Genomic DNA, 18901 nt, shown 5'->3' with positions numbered 1-18901 from the left:
AAAGGCGAGAGAGTGAGGAGGCAAAGATACTATGTTTTTGTCAACAACAAAGTGCCAGGTGTCTTTACTGGTTAGTATACCTTCAAGCTTATGTCAGGTGATAATCAGTGAAATCAGTTAACAGGGTGTGAGTTAGCAGCAGTGAGAATGACACCTTATACATACTGTAATTTAGATAAAAGTGAATCAAAGTAAAGCAAAATTAAACTTTATTTGATGATAGTCCCCATCCACTATTCAGAAGAAATATTCCCAATGAGAACCACATACAAACCACCTATTTCAAACAAATATCAGTCAAAGCATTTGAAAATATAAGAAAGTCCTGTCCTACCTGGTAATTTGGAGGGTGGCTCCTGCACTGTCCCCACTGGGCTCTCACCACTTGGGCGATTATCAGCTAAAAAGCATAACAAAACATAATTAACTGAAATAATAATGTACAAGTTTATCCTGTAAAAAGACACAGGGCATGCCCCAGGCAGTGAAAATAGAAAGAAGATACAATTTTCTCTTTAAATAGCCCTAAGGTAATTGCAGTAGGAGTATGTCACTATAAGCATTTCATGTCTACGTCCATGACCAATAACCACTGTGGTGGACAGAGTGAGGGCTGCCTGCGACAGGACTCGACCCGTGTGTCATAGAGCAGCCCGGTTGTACCTGTGGGGCTACGGCTAAGTTAGAGACACATTTTTACAGCTTCAAGAGAAGCACTTTAATAATGCCTTACTGCTCACACAGGACCGCAGGGCTACACCACAGTAGTAAACATACACCCACACAGGCAAACAGTGCGAAGAGGGCTTTACATGCCACTACAAACAAAGACAGGTATACTGATGGTAGTTTATGAGCACAAACATCACCTTGGATAAATGTATACAGACACAAACACACATGCACACACACTTCCACAGCCTTGTACTTTATTAGCTGCCAGTCTTTTGAGCTTCCCTTCCATCACTGCGCCTACAGGCGCTGTTAATATCCTGTATGTGCTAAGGCCAGTTCTCTTTCTTTCCTTCACTTGTAATGGCATGGCCTTAAAAAAACATCCCCTTCTATATTTCAGCAACGGCTTGGCATGGAATCCATCACACTGATATCCCCCTCTTGGTACGTCTTTCTCTTTAAGCTATTAGCATTTGTCTACCCTAGATAATTGTGTGTCGATGACTATTTTTTTCCTATATGTATTTAGGACAATGCTTGGGGGTGTCTTAATGGCAGTCTATTTGTCTGCTAGACCTTGTTAACACTGCCTCACCATTTATAAGAGGTACTTCTGCTAACCTAATCAATGGGATGCATTGGCCTAATCAGGTTTTGCACCCTTGTTAATGTTTAAAAGCTTCTGTGTGTGTTGTGTGTGTTAATGTTTCTCTTTGTGAGTGTGTGTGTGTATGTGTGTGTGTGTGTGTGTGTTAGTCCATGAAATGTAATTGTGTGATGGATGGGCCGTCCTACTCCGGCATGTGTCTGAGAATAAGCAAGTGTTAACGCTGCTATTCATCAACATTAGCTGAATCCCCAATTTCTCAACCTGAGTCACCACTGAATCCCGCGTTCGTACAGACCCAAGTGGTTTCAATAGAGACTGCTAATGGAAACAGCACATTATGAATATGAGGTGAAGTGTTTTAAGTGTTTAATACATCTCTGTGGGAAAGTGGGTCACACACGTGTAGTGTTATGAGGTTTGGTGAATGTATCTATTTGTGCTTGTGTGTGTTGGCATTCACTCTAGTCTTGTAAGAATTGGATCTTGTATTGTAGAAATTTAGCAGCTGCAAACGCAAAAAGAATGCATGTGTGTGCATGTATTTGCATATGTTATACCAGGTATTTCTCTTATGTTCTCTACTGTAACCATGTTTATACCTGCACAGAGAGGGGGTTTCCCTGTCCAGCTCCCATCGGATCTGCAGGTCCTATGCTCTGATCCTCCAGCCAAGTAGAAGCCAGGCTGACATGTATAGATCAGTGTGTAGCCAAGGGATGGCAGTTCAATGGCTCTCACATCAGACTGGGGTGACAGCTCTGGCTGGCTGCAGTGGTGGGCTGGAGAAAGAGAGGGAGAGAAGGATTAAAGAGACCAAAAAAGAAGAGACTGAGAAACAGGTGAAAGTTGGGATGAGGAGGTGAAAAGGGAGAGGGATCAGAGGAACGACAGATAAGAAATAAAAAATGGTAGAAGAGAAAAAGTGAAAAAGAGAGCCAAGGTGGAGGTTTGGAATCAAGGGAGAATATATGGGATACGTAGGCATCACATTTTGAGTAATGCAAACTAAACGATACACATTTTTACTATTGGAGTAGACTGTGTACTTACCAATGCATTCAGGTTGAAAACCACTCCAAGTGAGGTTGGGCAGACAAGTGCGAGAAATTGAGCCCTGAAGTAAGTAGCCCTTTCTACAGTTGAAGAACACAGTGCTGCTGATCTATAGGGGACACCCATGAGGATGTGAGAATGTGGACTGCACAGTGAGCATACATATACATATAAGCAAGCAGGTTTTGCAAAATGAAGTGGCAGTTTAATAATATTAAATTGTTAAAATCAACTGTTTTTTTGGGGATTTTTAGTCCAAAAAGGTTTGTTTCAAATAAAAATTTGTATATTAACTAAGTTTTTACTCTCTCTTTAAACTGGTCGACTTTGAGTACATTACGTTGACACTACGTTGGGCTCTGAGAAACTCTGATGGGCATTTTTTTATTATTCTTTTTGATGTTTCATACAGGAAAAATCATCAAAATAGGTTGCTGCCCTACTTCTGTATAAATTATGAAACTAAATAATGCTGATGGCCACTGACTGTATCGCATTTTTACTATGTAGAAAATTATGTTACTTTCTCATAACATCAATATTGAGGCCATCATTGATTCAACCTTGCAGTCCACGCTGTGGCTAAATGTAAACAACCTTTAATGAAAAGTTACAGAGGATTCTTTATTCAATACATGAAATACATTTCATGTGTGACCACATATTCACACCTGGTAGCCTTGACTGTTGTTCTGATTTCCAAAGAGAGGAGTGCCAGGGTCTCCACATGTAGTGTGAGTGGGATCTGAAACACACACACACACACACACACACACACACACACACACACACACACACACACACACACACAGCAATTCTGTAATGACTACTCTCGTGTTCAAGCCTGTCCCATCTAATATATGTCACCAATGACAAATAGATATATCAACTTAGAGACATTGTATAGGAAATTACATAATTCAGAGATCTGGTGTGAAATACTGACTGTAGGAGTTAAGGCCTTCATTATATTCTAGTTCATAAGGCTATAGGCCAGGGAGAAAAGTAACATTTCTTATTAGAGTTTAGTGCAAACAAAGTTAAAGAAGGAATAGAACTTTAGAAGAGGTTTCAATCAGTCTCAGGGAATTCACTGTCAAATCTAGAAGTTGAACACAAGGCCACAGGAGGCCAGTCTTTCCAGTGAATCTATAGCTAACCGAGAGGTGTTGCAGAATATGATGTAAAGCAATGTCAGCATTAGCTACATACTGAAAATGTAAATCACAGATTCTATTTTTAATTGATTACATCTCAATAAATCTTAATTTAACCTTTCCCACATGCCAGGCACTATGGCTTTTCAACAGTGGCTGATAAATGATGCATAGGTAGTGGAGTTAATGGAGACTTGGCTATAATGAGTTCATGTTAAAACTAACTGTTATTAGGTCAAAGGGCTGGCATGTGTGCATATTTTACAGCACTTCAAATTAGAGCTGTAATCGGGCCTTAAAAGTTCGGCCCGACAAGGCCCGAGCCCGACAGAATTCGGCCCGAGTCCGACAAGTACATTTTGATTGACAGCTTTTTAAAAGCCCAAACCCGTTTACAGCCCGACTGTACAAAAGGCCGTCTATCAGCAGTGATTGTTAGAGTGCATGTTGGAGAATATGCTTCACACCGTGAGCAGGCACACACACCATTCAGCGGAAAAGGGAGAGAAAGAAAAAAGAGACTGCGCTGTCCGGAGGTCTAACACCGACAGTATTCAAATGTGCGCACGCACACAGCTCTTTTGCCTTTTGTCAAGAATGATTAATTTATACATATTTTAACATAATTTATTCATGACTAACGTAGGCTATAGGCCACTTGAAAGTTGGAACAAAGAAATAAAATAAGTCCTCCAGAGGCCAGCCTCCGTTTCACCTCCTCAGCATCCATTTTCACGCTAATCGAAACGCATCACCTGACCGCTCATTTACCACGCAAACCCGTCGGGTCCCGTCGGGTTCGGGCAAAGATCTTCAGCTCTACTTCAAATACCACAATGCATCTAAGCGCTGGGATAATATATTTTACTTTATTCACAATTTGTTTTTGACCACAGCTTGTGATTTCTTTAAGTTCTTCTAAATGCAGCATCCAAGTCAAATTGAATTACTCTTCCTTGTTTAAGGAAGTGTATTGCCTAAGGGATGTTTATTGCAGCAGCAAATATTTCTGTATTTCTGATGACACAGGCGCAAATCAAAAGTATTAAGTTTGATACTGGGGCCAGTTTCAAAAAAATGTTTTGCAAGTACTGCATACATGCAGGTCACAAATGGAGGCAGTGTAAGGTTTCATGTCACTCGCAAACTGCAGATTCATTTGTCCTCATGTATGGAGCATGATTGCTTTGTAAGCCAAATTTGGAAACATTTACAGAAGAGGAATTGATTTCATGTTGCAAATCGCAGCTTGCATGTTGCAAATTTGGTGAAAGGGGTCCCTGGTGCAGTCTTGCATTGCCAGACCTATAGTTCTCCACATGATGCTATTCTGAAACAGGTGAAATACATTTTCTGGGTTGGTTTATTTAATTACACCAATCAGAAGTGAAAAAAAGAATGAATATAGCTTGTTAGCTGGGTCAAATGGTTTTTGCGTGCATTACTTCTTGATTACAAAAGGCAATCAGCACTAAAAGGGAGAACATAAGGGAGCCGGCCAATGGGAGGCTTCTCTCACACTGATGTTAGTGTTATAGCGTTATATGAAAGTAAATACATATAGTAATTGCCATGCACACTAGTTCCAAAAACAACCACCAAACGCCTGCCTGTATAACACTACATTGATTATTATATCAATAACTGTATTTTAACATACTGTATCCAATGTGTTAGACTATACTGTAAATGGATTAACAAACAAGTAGCTTACCTATGCAAGAGGGTTGTGTGCCACTCCAGGTGCCATCATATTGACAATATCTTCTAGTAGAGCCCACCACGACAAGGGGAGGGTAGCAGGAGAAGGAGACAGAAGAGAGATAGGTGAATCCTCGGTCCTCCCGCCTCCCCTGGGCTGGCATCCCTGGGTCTCCACAGAACACAGCTACCAAGATGAAGAAGGAGGGAGGACACAGAGAAGAAATGTGAATGTGAGGTGACCCACTAACCATGTTTGGTTTTAATTCAATATCTTCCCAAGGGGGGTGAAATGTCACACAAGGGACATATATATAGTGTACATACTTGGGTGAAAGAAATGTCAGAAAGACGTCAATTGACATGTAATGTAATTGGGCATTCCAACGTGGTGCCACTTACGGAAGCACTGGGGTTTCTCTCCACTCCAGTTGCCTTTGCCCTGGCATGTTAACAGAGTGGGCAGGGACAGCTGGTAACCTTGGTTGCAGGAGTAGCTGATGCTAGAGCCCCAGATGAAGTCTGTACCGACAACCTGTCCATTAGGGATGATAGGTGGTGGACCACATACGATCGCTACAAGGAGACAAAGAGGCATTTCAGGACTTCATGGATTCTTAATATTGGTTTAAATGATGTCCAAGTAAGTATTAGTGTAATAAGTAGGATATCTGTAACATTCATTCGCTCTAGCCTCCCATAATCCCACCTTTCTTTTATGTAGCTAATGTCATTATCTAGATTTATCTCATCACTGTATTGTCATTCATATCATCCTACACAACTTTACCTTTACAGAGAGGTTTGGTGCCATTCCAGGTGCGGTCCTTGGTGCAGATAAGAGTTGAGGCTCGGTCAGCATCCATGTTGAAACCAGGAGAACACTGGAAACTGACTGTGTGGTTGTAGGTGAAATCATTGCCCAACCTCACTCCATTGGCTGGCACTCCAGGGTCACCACAGTGGATTACTGCAGCAGCAAAACGGGATAAAGAAGCAAGAGCTAATGAATATGGGTAAAACAACTCAACAATAAAGACAGACATAGTGGAACATTATTAATAATTATAATCGGTTTTACACTTTCCTCAAAGAAACTTTACATAGGATACAAATCAATCCCCACCGCTGACAGTGTGATGTGTTTTATCTCAAACAACTCTCATGGTACTTTGATTATCTCCAGTTTAGAGCTTTTAGGGTGCAGAGAGACTACATCTTGTAATGGGTATCCCTCTACACTAGCTCCCTAAAGCTCCAAAACGAACCACATTACTCTTTCATCATACTTTTACATCTTGCGGGGGAAACAGTGTGATTGAGTAACAACAGTGAGAATTCCACTGTGTGACTCAGCAGCAGCATAGATCAGGCCTGCTGTAAATGTCTAAGATAGAAAATCCAGGGCACAGAAGGACAAGTTGCCATGGGACAAAAAGGAAGTATTAAATGCATATTCCATATTCCAGCAAAATTCCCAGTAGGGTGATAAAACTTGGAGTCTTTTGGAGGTGTAGTGTCTCTCCTTGACTGAGCAAGCACTTAACATTTCCCACTGGACTGGTAAGAGTATGTCGCCTGGAGCCACAATGTCTATCTAGGACCGTGTAACCTGTAACAATACCTACAAGGCTGAGATACAGTGAGATAATTTCTCCTCTTGCATAGCAATATTCTTAAATTGTTGTTTTAAAATGTATTTATTTTGGTTATAGGTAGTAAGTTACAGCTAAAACGGAGAGAGAAGACTGCCAAAACGTCTATTTCTAGTAGCCACCTCTGTCAGGTAAATCCCTTTTTATCTTACAGTTTACATGAGATTAGTAGAAATCATTCAACCAAAAGTGGTCCTATTCACTAAAGCGTTCCACTGAAGTGCTTCAACATGTACCCTTTCACTCCTATGGATTACCGAGTTCTGAATTCCATAATGGTGCTGCTTTGGGTTTATCCTCTCCATTCAGAAGAAACTGGTTCTCTTAGTGACCTCTATTTGCCAGTGTCTCTAGGCTCTGTACAGCAGCTGTATGTCTTTTGTGAGACATGATGATAAAGGGCTGTCAGTCAGGCCTGTGCAATTTGAGTAGACCATGCCTCAAACAAAATGTTCTCATACTGAGCCAGGGATCCACATGAGTTATTCGTTACAAAACATAAACATTAAATATCTTGCATTATTTTAGCTATTTAACCTGTATTCCCCTCCTCTACATGGTCTGGATATGTATTCTGCTAAGTCTAAAGTACTGTTCAAGCACAAATAAACATGAGAGGACACAAGGTAGACAACCAAGAAATGTGTACAACCCAAAGAAACAGAAAAGCATCCAATTTCTAGCTAACTAAGATAAGCACTAGATACACTTAGGCTCTTTTTCTGTGAGAGCTGTTAATTACCAGAGCACTCGGGCATGTTGCCGGTCCAGGTCCCGTTAACAGTGCAGTGTCGAGTAAGCATGCCAGTAGAGTAGTAGCCCTCTCTGCAAGCGTAAGTAATGGATTTGGAAAACGTCAGGCCATCGTGGATCAGGATCTGGGCATTACGTGGAGTTCCTGGGTTTCCACAGGAGATCACTGAAAACAAGAGAGAAAAAGACAGGGAAGCAGAGAATGATTAGGTAACATTCATTTACAGACTTAATCCTAAATGACCAGAGGTGAAAGTGGAAGTTATGTGTGTGTGGTGGGGGTTAAAAGGAGTGTTGGCACAGTACCATTACAGACTTTGCTTCATGTAAGCATTTTTGTAAAAATTAAAAACCTACAGTACCACCTACCAACCTAAATGACTAAATGTGGCCTAAATCTTCAAATTATTTTTTGTACCTAGAAATGTAGTAGTAAATAAAGTTGTTAAAACTCAGTCAGTGGTCACCGAAAGGCAATCAGCTACCAACACAAATATGTATTTTAATTTAACAAAATTTAGTTTTTTTTAACACATTCCTTTCATGCTCCTTCCTGTGTATAATTTGGGTTCCTTATGCTGTTTATTTTCCCATTCCCTCTGTTCTTCATACGCCTACCCTACCACCATCCTACTTCATAAATATCTCTGCTTTGATGGACACATCCTTTGCTCACAAAGTCCCCTGGTGTCTGTCGGGCTGCCAGCGATGGTTCTGTTCATTACAGTCTCCAGCTTGCCCTGGGCCCTCAGAGCCCCGTGGGCTTGCCCTCCCGTAATGACCAGATGTGGCCTGGCCCTTGAAGTCTGTGCCAACCGAAAACAGGTGGGCAACCTTCGCTAGTGGGCATACCACACACCAGAGAGGGAAAGAGACAGAGTGAGGCGAGGGAAAGAGGTGGTGGTGGCGTGTGGAGAGAGGGTTGTGTGTGTGTGTGTGTGTGTGTGTGTGTGTGTGTATGTGTGTGTGTGTGTGTGTGTTTGTACAGGATGTTAAGAGCACAAGTGAAAACAGCCTGGCATACAGGATGAAGCCTCTGGAAATAACATACTGTACTGTATACAAGGATGAGGGAAGAAAAGGGGCTGTGTGTTCATGGTAAAAGGCAAAAATAAGAAAAGGGCAGTTTTGCAGTATCAAAAATGTAGGTCAGAACACAAACACCAAAAAACACATTATTAATACTTATAAAGTTAATATAATGAAACACAATATGAAAGTAAAATGGACAGGAAACATGACAGGTAGGGATGCACCGATTGGGAAATTCTGGGCCGATACCGGTACCGATGTTTAACATAACAACTTGGCCGATGCCGATGTTTTTTCTTTTTGTTATTTATTCCTTCTTTTGTGCCACGGAAACATACAAGTCTTTCGGCTCTTGATCACACTATCCTAGAATGAGCACAAATTCAATCAGACCAATTTATGAAACAAAAACAACCTTTAATGTCACTTTCTGGTTGACATTAGTTATAACCTTATTTATGACAAGTTCTTTTCTGAAAAATAACATTCAAAAACCTTTGACTGCTAACTAATCAATGAAAAGATTGTTTCAGTACATTGCGCAACAAAATTATTTGAGTGGTTTTAGCCTGATAAACAAAAACTTACTCAATGAGATTATTTTCATGGCCCAATAAAAAATATTTCTCTGATAAATAAAAAAAAAATACATCAAGTGTAAATGCAAAAACAAGTGAAATAAATAAATTATGTTATTAATTTGTTTCGCTTTGGCGCTGTCTGGAGGCAGCTGTTTGGCTTTCTCAAACGCCGTGTCAATTGAAGTCTGAGTCTTACCGGGGGTTTGCGCTTTCTTGGCGGCTTCATTTTTCCGTTTTTGGTCAGCTTGCAGGTAATCGCCGTACACCGCCTCGTGCCTGCTTCTCAAATGTCCAATGAGATTTGTTGTGTTAAATGACTTTCTAACAGCCCCCCCTCTTGAAATTTCAATGGAACACGTATTGCAAACTGCAAAACGCTGATCTTTCTCTGAAACTGTAAAATATTGCCACACGACCGCCATCTTCTTTGTTTAATCTGAGTTACTGAGGAGAGTGCGCGGGTGCCCTCTTCCGTCTCGGTCTCTCCCCCCGCCCAAATAAAAAGAGGGAAAAAAAGTTTCTCCTGAGCACAGCGTTCATGACACATATAATCATCGGCGAATGTCATTTTTATTCCCCGATGGCCGATGGCAGTTAACGAGGCAAATATCGCCCGTTACCGATGTTCAGCCGATGCATCCCTAATGAGGCAACTAATAGGATGTTACATCAACAACAGCTGCAACAATATTGTTTAGCACATGTAAACCATACATATTATTGATAATAATTGAATTGATAATAATTTAAATCAAGTTAAATTCAAAGACTTTAAAATTAAGGTGTTTGCACAAGTTCACCCCTTGAGAACAGCCTCTTTCTATTATACTCTTGCTGCTGCGTGCAAGATGTTTGACAGTAGAAAAAGAAGTGCACTCTATAGTTTTTTCACTGTGTGTAATGTCTTTGTCCTGTCTCAGCAATAATAATGGATAGTGTAGGGCCTAAAGACCCAGATCGATTGGATGCACACTCACGACATTCAGAGAATCTGCTTTTTCAGGTGTCAGCAGCAGACTGGATGCAATGTTGCACAAGGGCAAATTAAAAGCCTTATGTTTAATCAATAGAGAAAACATCCTCCGTTATGTCACCTATTCTCTCTTGCTCAATTGCTGTTTTACATTTTTGCAAACACACACAAAACAAATGCAAATTTGCGATGTGCCTTTCATTCAATTTGCAGCAAAGGCAGCAGCTAATTACACAATCTGTGATTACAGTATAAACAACAATCCTTATCTTAAAATGTACAATTCAGTGTTGAGATCAGCTAGCTCTGAAAAGACATCAAAATCTAGAGATGATGTAATATAAATACTTATCAGCAAAGTAACCAGATTCTAAAACATTCACTAAGATCACAATGAACTCCAATTGAGGACAATTATGTGGGAGTTACCCCTGAAATAATAATGAAAAGCTTTTGCATGCAAAGGTTTGTAAAACAAATGCAGTGGGAGTAATTAAACAAACTTCTGAGGAAAGGAAGAAGAAAGGGAATGAAAAAAGGATACACAAAAGAAAAGACAGATTTAAAGAAGTTACTGAAATGAAATGTAGATGTCTCATTCATGTCCATTGTACATTAGTTATTCAGTGAACATCGACTTCAGTTACTGCACAATCATAACTCAACAGCTGGACTGTTACATGTGTTACTAGATGGTCAGATATGGTGTTCATTCATTACTGCTCCTAAGAAGTCTGTCAAACTATCCATCCATTCATTTTCCATCAGTTACTCAGGTTTAGGTTGCAGTGGTAGCAATTAAATCAGTAGCCCACACATGACTTTCCCCAGTGATGTCCTCCAGCTCCTCATAAGGCATCCCAAGGGGTTCTCAGGCCAGATGGGATATGCTATTCCTCCATTGCCTTCTGTGCCTGTTCTGTACTCTCCAGTTGGACGTGTCCAGAATATTTAATCCACAGTATATCAGATTCCTGAAGAACCTCAACTGGTTGCAAGCTGCTCACCCTGTCCCTAAAGGGTTGTACTCTTTTGGTCACAACCCAAAGCTCATAGCCACAGGTGAGAGTTGGAACTGCTAACTTGAGAGCTTCACTTTCAAGCTCAGCTTTCTCTTCACCACAAATTGGTGGATCCGCCTATTGATCTTACCCCACCCTCACCTCACCAGCCTCCTATCATACACTTCTTCTCTTGGGGGGGGGGGGGGAAGACACTTGAGATCTGGTCTTAAAAACCTGTAGGATGCAGATTAGAGGCAGTACTATAATTAACCCTCCAGTATCTGTGTGAGGGTGAAGGAATGAGAAGACAAGTTCAAATCCATATTCATCCACTTTCTCAGCAGTGTGATCCTGATTCTGAAACTCCATGAAAGTCCATGTTTGCCAGAGAAGAAAGAAAAAAAACACACACTGTAAATAAACATGTATGTATTTCTTACCATGACACTCAGGTTGTGTGCCGAGCCAGGTCCCATTGGCCAGGCAAGTTCTCTCTGGTGAACCCTTCAGCATACAGCCGGGCTCACAGCTAAAGCGGACAGCACTGCCCACTGTAAACTCTTCTCCTAGACGGATACCATGCACAGGAATGCCAGGATCTCCACACAACCCGGCAGACTCGCCTGGAAAGATAAATACAACAATAACTAAATTTCTGTGACAAACATAGCAAAAGAAACTGCTCTTTTTCTTAACAATATGAGATGATTACTCATGGGGAGACACACATTAGAAATGTACTGTATGTGCTTCATATTAAAACATATTAATAATAATAATAATGGGATTAGAACGGTTACAAAGACCCCCCCCCCCCACCAGACTGTCATCCAACAGGAAAATTAACATTCCCCTAGCTCCCTAAGGAGTGACTAGTCTCCCAAATACATTAAGTCTCATTATATCTATATTATATATTTGCTCAACATGCAGAAAATATGAATAACAATGTGATTTTTCATTCCATTCGAGCTTTATAATTCAGCGTCCTCCATTTAAAACGAACACAAACAGTTTAGTAGGGCTGGGGGTAAACGATTATTTATTAAACGATTAATCGGGCGATTATTTTATCGATTAGTCGACTAATCTAACGACTAATTGGACGATTAATATAACGATTATTTTTCTGTTGCTCGATTAATAAAAACCATAATGTATCTCAAATAAATACCAAAAAAATCTTAATAGTATACTTTATTAAACAACAGTTTTGCACAGCAAAAAAATCTTCTGCTTTAAACAAAATAAAAAAAATACAATTATTTTACTGTTATACAAAATGAAAGGCCAGCCTGTTTACTCTTTTACAGTACCAACATAACTCTCTTGTTCAAAAAATTCAAAAGTTGTAGTGCAAAAAAAACACAGCACAGTATAGACATTCCTGAGAGTGTTTAACACAATATAAAATTCCTGTTTTCAGTTTTACAGTCTCAACAAAAGCTACTGCAATCTGCTTGCTACCGTTAGCTAGATCTAGCAGCTGTGCACTTTGGTGGTGCTAGGGCTAACCAACGCATCTTAGCTCTCTGTGCAGTTTGTTCGTGCTAGGTTAGTAGCTAACGTTCACGTTAACGTTCACGTTAGCTACTATAGATAGCTGTGTTCTGCAGCCGTAAGCTAGCTACCATTCAAGCCAACATTAGATGATAACTAACGTTAGCTAAACACAGCTGTCTAGGCGCCAGTAGCTAGCTAACGTTAGCTACTAACCTAGCACGAACAAACTGCACGGAGAGCTAAGATTAGTTAGCTAGCACCACCGAAGTGCGCAGAGCTCAAGCTACACAACACACTACACAAACATGAAATTAATTTAGCCATTATTGTCTCCTTCATGAGTGACAATGGGGTGCCTCAGTTTCAGATGCTCCCACATTGCTGTTGTGCTGGTGTGGTATGCTAACTCCATTTGGCAAAGAGCGCAAATAACGACACCTTTATGTTTGGAACTAAATTTGAAGTATTCCCATACCTTCGATGATTTAGGGCAAGCTGTTTTTTTTAGGACTTTTTCTTTTATTGGGGCTTTTTGCAGGACATTCTGCAATGTTTTGGTCTCCCACGTGTGTGTGGCGAGCTGTGGCGAAGCGTCGACGCAAAAACATGAAGTCGATGTAATTTTGACGTCAACGTCATCGACGCGTCGCTACAGGCCTACCGTTTAGTACAGCTGTGTGCTGCTGTTTCTCCTCATTTCACAAGGCACTGGTCAACATCACTTCAATAGTACATAGCTAAGAAAGTCGGGCACATCTTTATAAAAAAGGTTGTCTTTATTGCCTGTGGAGATAACACTAGCAATTCCCGGAATATATAGGAATGTCATGAATTGTGACATTAAACTGACAGCATGTTATTTTATTGTCGGCTTTGTGTGCACTAGTTTGTGCGTTTCTGTCACTGCCTAAGTTTGTGCATGTGTAAGTCACATATTTGTGAATGTGCTTGTATTGGTGCCTATGAACATTTGCATGTGTGGACACGCCCATGGCTTTTCTCATGTGTATTATGTATACTCAGAGCTCTGAAGCGAATCGCTGTACAGTATGGGGAGAGACAGTATGGGGGCTGATGTCTTTATAGTGCACCATAACCCAGCTGAGGTGTGGGCGCCCCCGTTCCTCAGTCTAATATGAGCAGATTAAAGTAGTTTTATAGAGGACACTCTTTTGCCCTTGAGGCCCTATGGAACAGACAGGCAGCTCCATCTTTGGTCCACCTACTTCGCTTATAACCTGCTAACAGCTGCCAACCAAAGTGTTTTACGAGTGTGTGACTGGGTGTGACTGGGTGGTGATATTACATCTGAATTAATCAAGTATTAGAAGCAGGGTGCTGGGAAGAGAATGAGAAAAGGACTACACCAGCACATAGTTTCAAATATCAAAGATCGAATGTGCTGGTTCCAATCTTTTAGTTTAGGTTGATCTTGAACATCAATTTTGAAAGCTTTCACAAAACCATCAGACAGCCAATATGGGTGTAGTTTTTCATACCAGAGCAGTGTGGCGGCGAACCGCTCCACTGGCCGTCCAGCTGGCACATTCGCGTTGTGTTTCCGATGATGGTACGCTGGCCGATGCAGCTGTAGCGGATGACTGAGCCTACTGTCCGACGCTCGCCTGAGATCTGGGCGTAGGGAGGCATGCTGGGGCGGTCACACAGAACCACTGTCCAATCAGAGCAGAGAGATAAGAGAAAGAGAACAAGTGGAACAGGCAAATGGTGAAGAAGTGATAAATACACCATATATTAAATAGATTGCCTTGTTTTAGCAAAACCATACAGTGTAATAATGTTGGGTGACATTTGATTTGTGTTTGTTAACACATCTCACAGTATCAGACCACATTTTATGAAATAAACTTTCCAACCAATTAAGATACTTAGTTCTGTCAGAATGCATCATCACTTTATCACACTGAACCTGTTTAGATTACAAATGCTATAAAGGCTCAGAGAAATTGTGATGGGCATTACCACTATTTTATAGACTAAACAATTGATGATTAATAGTAAAAATAAGTCACTAATCACTAACGTTATTTGGTTGTGATGATTTGGCACAAAAATAATGTTTAACATAAAGGCAAAACAAGAGGACAACAGATTTCTGCTTCAAGTAAATCAGTTTTAAATAATGATTCATTTTTCAGGCTGAGTGGTGGGTGTTGTCTGGGGAGTTTACACAGGTCTACTTTCCTCTTCTTCTGTATATACAAACAATTGGAAATCATGCTTACAACCAACCCCTGAGCTACTCACACAGGCACTTGGGCAGGGAGCGGTCCCAGGTACCGTCCCCCTGACAGGAGATGGAGCTGGTACCCAGCATGTAGTAGCCCAAGTTACAGCGGTACGACACAGTGGTCTGGAAGCTGTAGCGATGCGGCCCGCTGGGCAGTACCTGCTTAATGCTGTTCTCTACATGGCCCGGCTCTGTGCAGTTCACAACTGGAGAAAGGGATACAGAGGGGGGAAGAGAGTAAAGGAGCCAGAGAGAAAAATACATCCTGTGTAAGCATTTGTGTGGGAGGTTTTAGTGATAATATACCATACATTTTAATATGACACTCTCGTACACACAGGGAACATGCCCATTTTACAAGCAGAGTTTTTTTTTTTTCTGTCCATTCCTTTCCTCATCTACTACTTCCACCCATCCTGCACCCATCCATCCACCCCAATCCAAATGAAGTAGGAGGCAGATTCCGGAAATAAACATTTGCTTCATTAGAGCCAGTCTCCTGCTGGCCGCTGTGGTGCAGAGATGGTGATGGATGGGGAGCTCACAGGAGAAGAGGCACCATGTCAGTTTAGCACCAGATGGAGAGAGTTAAGGAAGGGGAGAATGAGGGATGAGTGAGGAGCGAGGGACAGCGAGGGGGGTGCTGTACAGAGTTAGAGAGGAATATGCCCTGATGGTGCAGAATGTATTAAAATTCATGACAGAATGTCAGGCTATAACTGCTACCAGCACCAATCCATCTTGAGTCTCAGATACAAGAAAAAAACCAAAACCTTACAATGCCTCAACAAAGTCAGAGCACAGTGAGTAACAGTTGCTGTCTAGTCTAAACTGTGAACCACAACAAAGTGTGTACTATGATACCCCCCCCACGCCAATACCTATTATAATGTATTCCTTCCAGTAGAATGCTGACCCATGGTGCCATCACTTACAACTTACCGCATAATAACACTACAAAGTGTATTTAAAGCAGTGGAGATGCTTCAGCACGAGACTTTCCAAGCTTGGAATTCTGCTTTCAATAAGTAATAAGTGTACTCGGGCAACATAGGCTCAAAAGTGATCCAGCAGTCATCTAAAACAACGGACCTCCTAGTACATTTCTGTGTGTGGCCAAGTGGGCAGGGAGAGAGGAAGTGAAAGGATGAAAGGAAAAGAAGAATAAAAGTGAGAAGGGAAGATGGGCTGAAGTAATTCATCTCTGTTCCACTCAGAAGTGGAGACCCCAGTCACCCTATCCTCCTCTTGGCCTCTTGCCAAGTAACGGCCCTGTAAGTGGTGTGTCAGAGTGGTTTTTTTTCTGTCCTCTGTCTCTTGCCTTTTATCGCTAAAAGACAAATATACACAAATGAGTCATCCAAAAAAGGTGGTATTGTGGCTTTGTTGCTCTGACTCAAATTGGTGGTGATTAGAAAGGGATAGGGGACTGGCTGGGCCGGCGGTGCTCTCCTGTTTGCTGCATTATTGATGGAGCCTACAGACCCTTGTAGTTAAAATCTGGACTATGGAAATCATTACCTTTGTCTGACTGACTCCTACCCCACCCTTACCTTTTTTCCTGACTTCTGTATCTATCAACTACTATCCTATCAACAGAAAAGCCGATGTTTAGGCTTAGCTAAGGTAAGATGGATGAGGCGGATGTCATCCCAGCACTTATAGTTTTCCACTCAGAGGAGGAAGTACATGGCAGACAGGAGAGCGTGTCTCACAAAATATGTCTAGAATGCAGTAATTAAGGTGATAAATCTGATTGACAAAAAGATCCCTAAGCTACTTATGTCTCCATATCAACAGTGAGGATAATGTAACCCCCCCCTCCCCACACACACACACACACACACACACACACACACACACACACACACACAAAATGCAACTGAGAGTCAGCATCTGCATGGAAACAAGGCCAATGCTAATATGATGTCACTACTAGAGCCGAGTGATTTAAGGCATGTCTGGTGGAAAATCTCGCCTGCTTATGCATGCAGCAGCCAAATGTACGTCTCTCTTTCTTTAACAACTGAAGAATGATTCCTGTGAGACTTGCAACCTCCTCATCCTCATCATAAATGTCTAAAAAAAAAAGGCAACTCCTTTCTCTCCTCATTCAAAACAAACACATTCAGGGCCCGACCTTGCGAGCGGCCCTCTTTCTGTGCCTGTCACAAAGCCTTCAGTTAGTGAGGACTTAGAGACAGATGCGGGTGCTGAGATACATGCCAAATTAAAAGTCCTTGCCTGGCTTCACAGCAGAGCAGGGTACTTCTTATTCTAAGCAAAAGCCAGGATGCGGTCTCCAAAGGCTGCTGTCTATCACACAAGCTCAAGGATCCTGTGATTGTTTTTAGCTGTCCCTGCACAGTTAGATTTTCAAAGTTTGATTCTCTGATGTACAGGTGAGCTTTAGGGTGTAACAGAGGTAGCTAGGGTAAGAGGAAATAACATCAAATTTAAATATTATCCTTAAACCTCCACAGACCAAGTGGTTAAGACCGTGGTAATTAAATAATCCAGGCTTCTTTTCGGTTCTTCATTTCAATTTCCCCTAATATGCCTCGTTTAAACTCTTTCTCCCTCCGGGTGTCTCTGCGCTTCAGCTCCGCTCTCTCTGTGATTGGGGTCATCTATGGTCACAGAAGATATGACCTTGCACGATACAATAGGTAATTTAATAGCTATCTAGACAAATGGATGAGAACACAGAACCATACCCCTACAGGCAAGTACGTGGAAACAAGCACACTTTGTCCTCACTAGGTATGCACAAAGCTGATGACAGTGGCTTATTTAGCTCTCAAAATAATCACAAGGCATAATACGTAAAAATATATACCAACATGGAGTTGCTATGCTACACGTCGCATATACATTTCTTGTGTAGCTCTGCTGTGATCATAGATGCATTTGAACATTTTGCTCATACTTTTAAAAAGATGTATGCAGATACAGATTTTAGAACTATGGAGGTGTCGGGAGAAAATTATTTGATAAATTGCTCTCTCATATGACAAATTGCACAACTTTGTTTCCTGAACTTGCTTTTTAAAGATAATTTACATCTAACTGCCTACTGTATGTATCCAATGGTAGACTGGATTAGACACATATCTTCCATCGGTGCTGGTTCTTTGCATTCATCCTTCCATTCATTCGTAAGCATGAGGTTCTCCAAAAACCATACATACATAGACTAATAATATTGTATGATTGGGCATTTACTTGACACTTACTTTTACACCTGGGGAGGGCTTGGCTCCACTGCCCATTGACCTGGCAGGAAGATTTAACGGCTCCCTGAAGAACATATCCAGTATTGCAGGCAAAGCGCACAGCGTCATTTAAGTTGAACTGGGTTCCTTGGGTCATACCAAAGGGAGGGTTGCCAGGATGACCGCATGTGATGGCTGCGAAAGTCAAAGGGCACAGAAAATCATGGTAACACATTTGCAGAGCAAATCTATAGGTTTAATATCAAACACCTGAAAAAGGTAATGTCACAACAACAGCAAAGCTGTGCACTGAATGTAGATGAGCCCCACTGCAGCTGTGTCTCTATTTTTGCCACGGGCCTCTAATAAAACAATCGTGTAAATTGAGTTGTAATTTAGAGAAATACAGTGTATTATTTGGTAATAATGATCCCATCTTTGAAAATAAGACATGATAAAATTTAGACATGTGGCACAGGTGGCTTTTAGAGTGTATTTTAATGCAGAAGATTTCTGTAAAATGTTAAAGTGCTCATATTGTGCTTCTTGGCTTTTCCCCTTTCCTTTGTTGTGTTATATATCTTTTTGTGCACATTATAGGTTTACAAAGTGAAAAATCCCAAAGTCCACCCCAAAGGGACTTAACCATCTCCAACAGAAAACACTGTTCACAAACTGCTCCAAACAGCTCTATTGTAGTCCAGCCTTTATTTCCATGACGAACGTGCGTCACTTTGT

The 18901-nt window shown here is 41.2% G+C and overlaps 1 protein-coding gene across 3 annotated transcripts in view; it reads right to left on the bottom strand.

Annotated features, from left to right (window-relative positions):
• csmd2 (CUB and Sushi multiple domains 2) overlaps nucleotides 1-18901 on the bottom strand; it is a 264554-nt gene that overhangs the window by 8763 nt on the left and 236890 nt on the right. For all 3 annotated transcript variants that reach the window (XM_031323067.2, XM_035992965.1, XM_035992966.1), the window contains exons 55-66: nucleotides 18185-18358; nucleotides 14966-15154; nucleotides 14197-14370; nucleotides 11635-11817; nucleotides 7594-7770; nucleotides 5987-6166; nucleotides 5599-5772; nucleotides 5210-5383; nucleotides 3010-3083; nucleotides 2336-2447; nucleotides 1885-2064; nucleotides 335-400 (exon numbers count right to left, since the gene is read on the bottom strand). In XM_031323067.2, coding sequence (XP_031178927.1) covers nucleotides 335-400; nucleotides 1885-2064; nucleotides 2336-2447; nucleotides 3010-3083; nucleotides 5210-5383; nucleotides 5599-5772; nucleotides 5987-6166; nucleotides 7594-7770; nucleotides 11635-11817; nucleotides 14197-14370; nucleotides 14966-15154; nucleotides 18185-18358 — 1857 coding nt within the window. The remainder of the gene's footprint in view (nucleotides 1-334; nucleotides 401-1884; nucleotides 2065-2335; nucleotides 2448-3009; nucleotides 3084-5209; nucleotides 5384-5598; nucleotides 5773-5986; nucleotides 6167-7593; nucleotides 7771-11634; nucleotides 11818-14196; nucleotides 14371-14965; nucleotides 15155-18184; nucleotides 18359-18901) is intronic.

The sequence above is a fragment of the Sander lucioperca genome, chromosome 16 (assembly GCF_008315115.2).
Source record: "Sander lucioperca isolate FBNREF2018 chromosome 16, SLUC_FBN_1.2, whole genome shotgun sequence".
In the NCBI taxonomy this organism is placed as follows: Eukaryota; Metazoa; Chordata; class Actinopteri; order Perciformes; family Percidae; genus Sander; species Sander lucioperca.
This window is presented reverse-complemented; position numbering and strand designations above follow the sequence as displayed.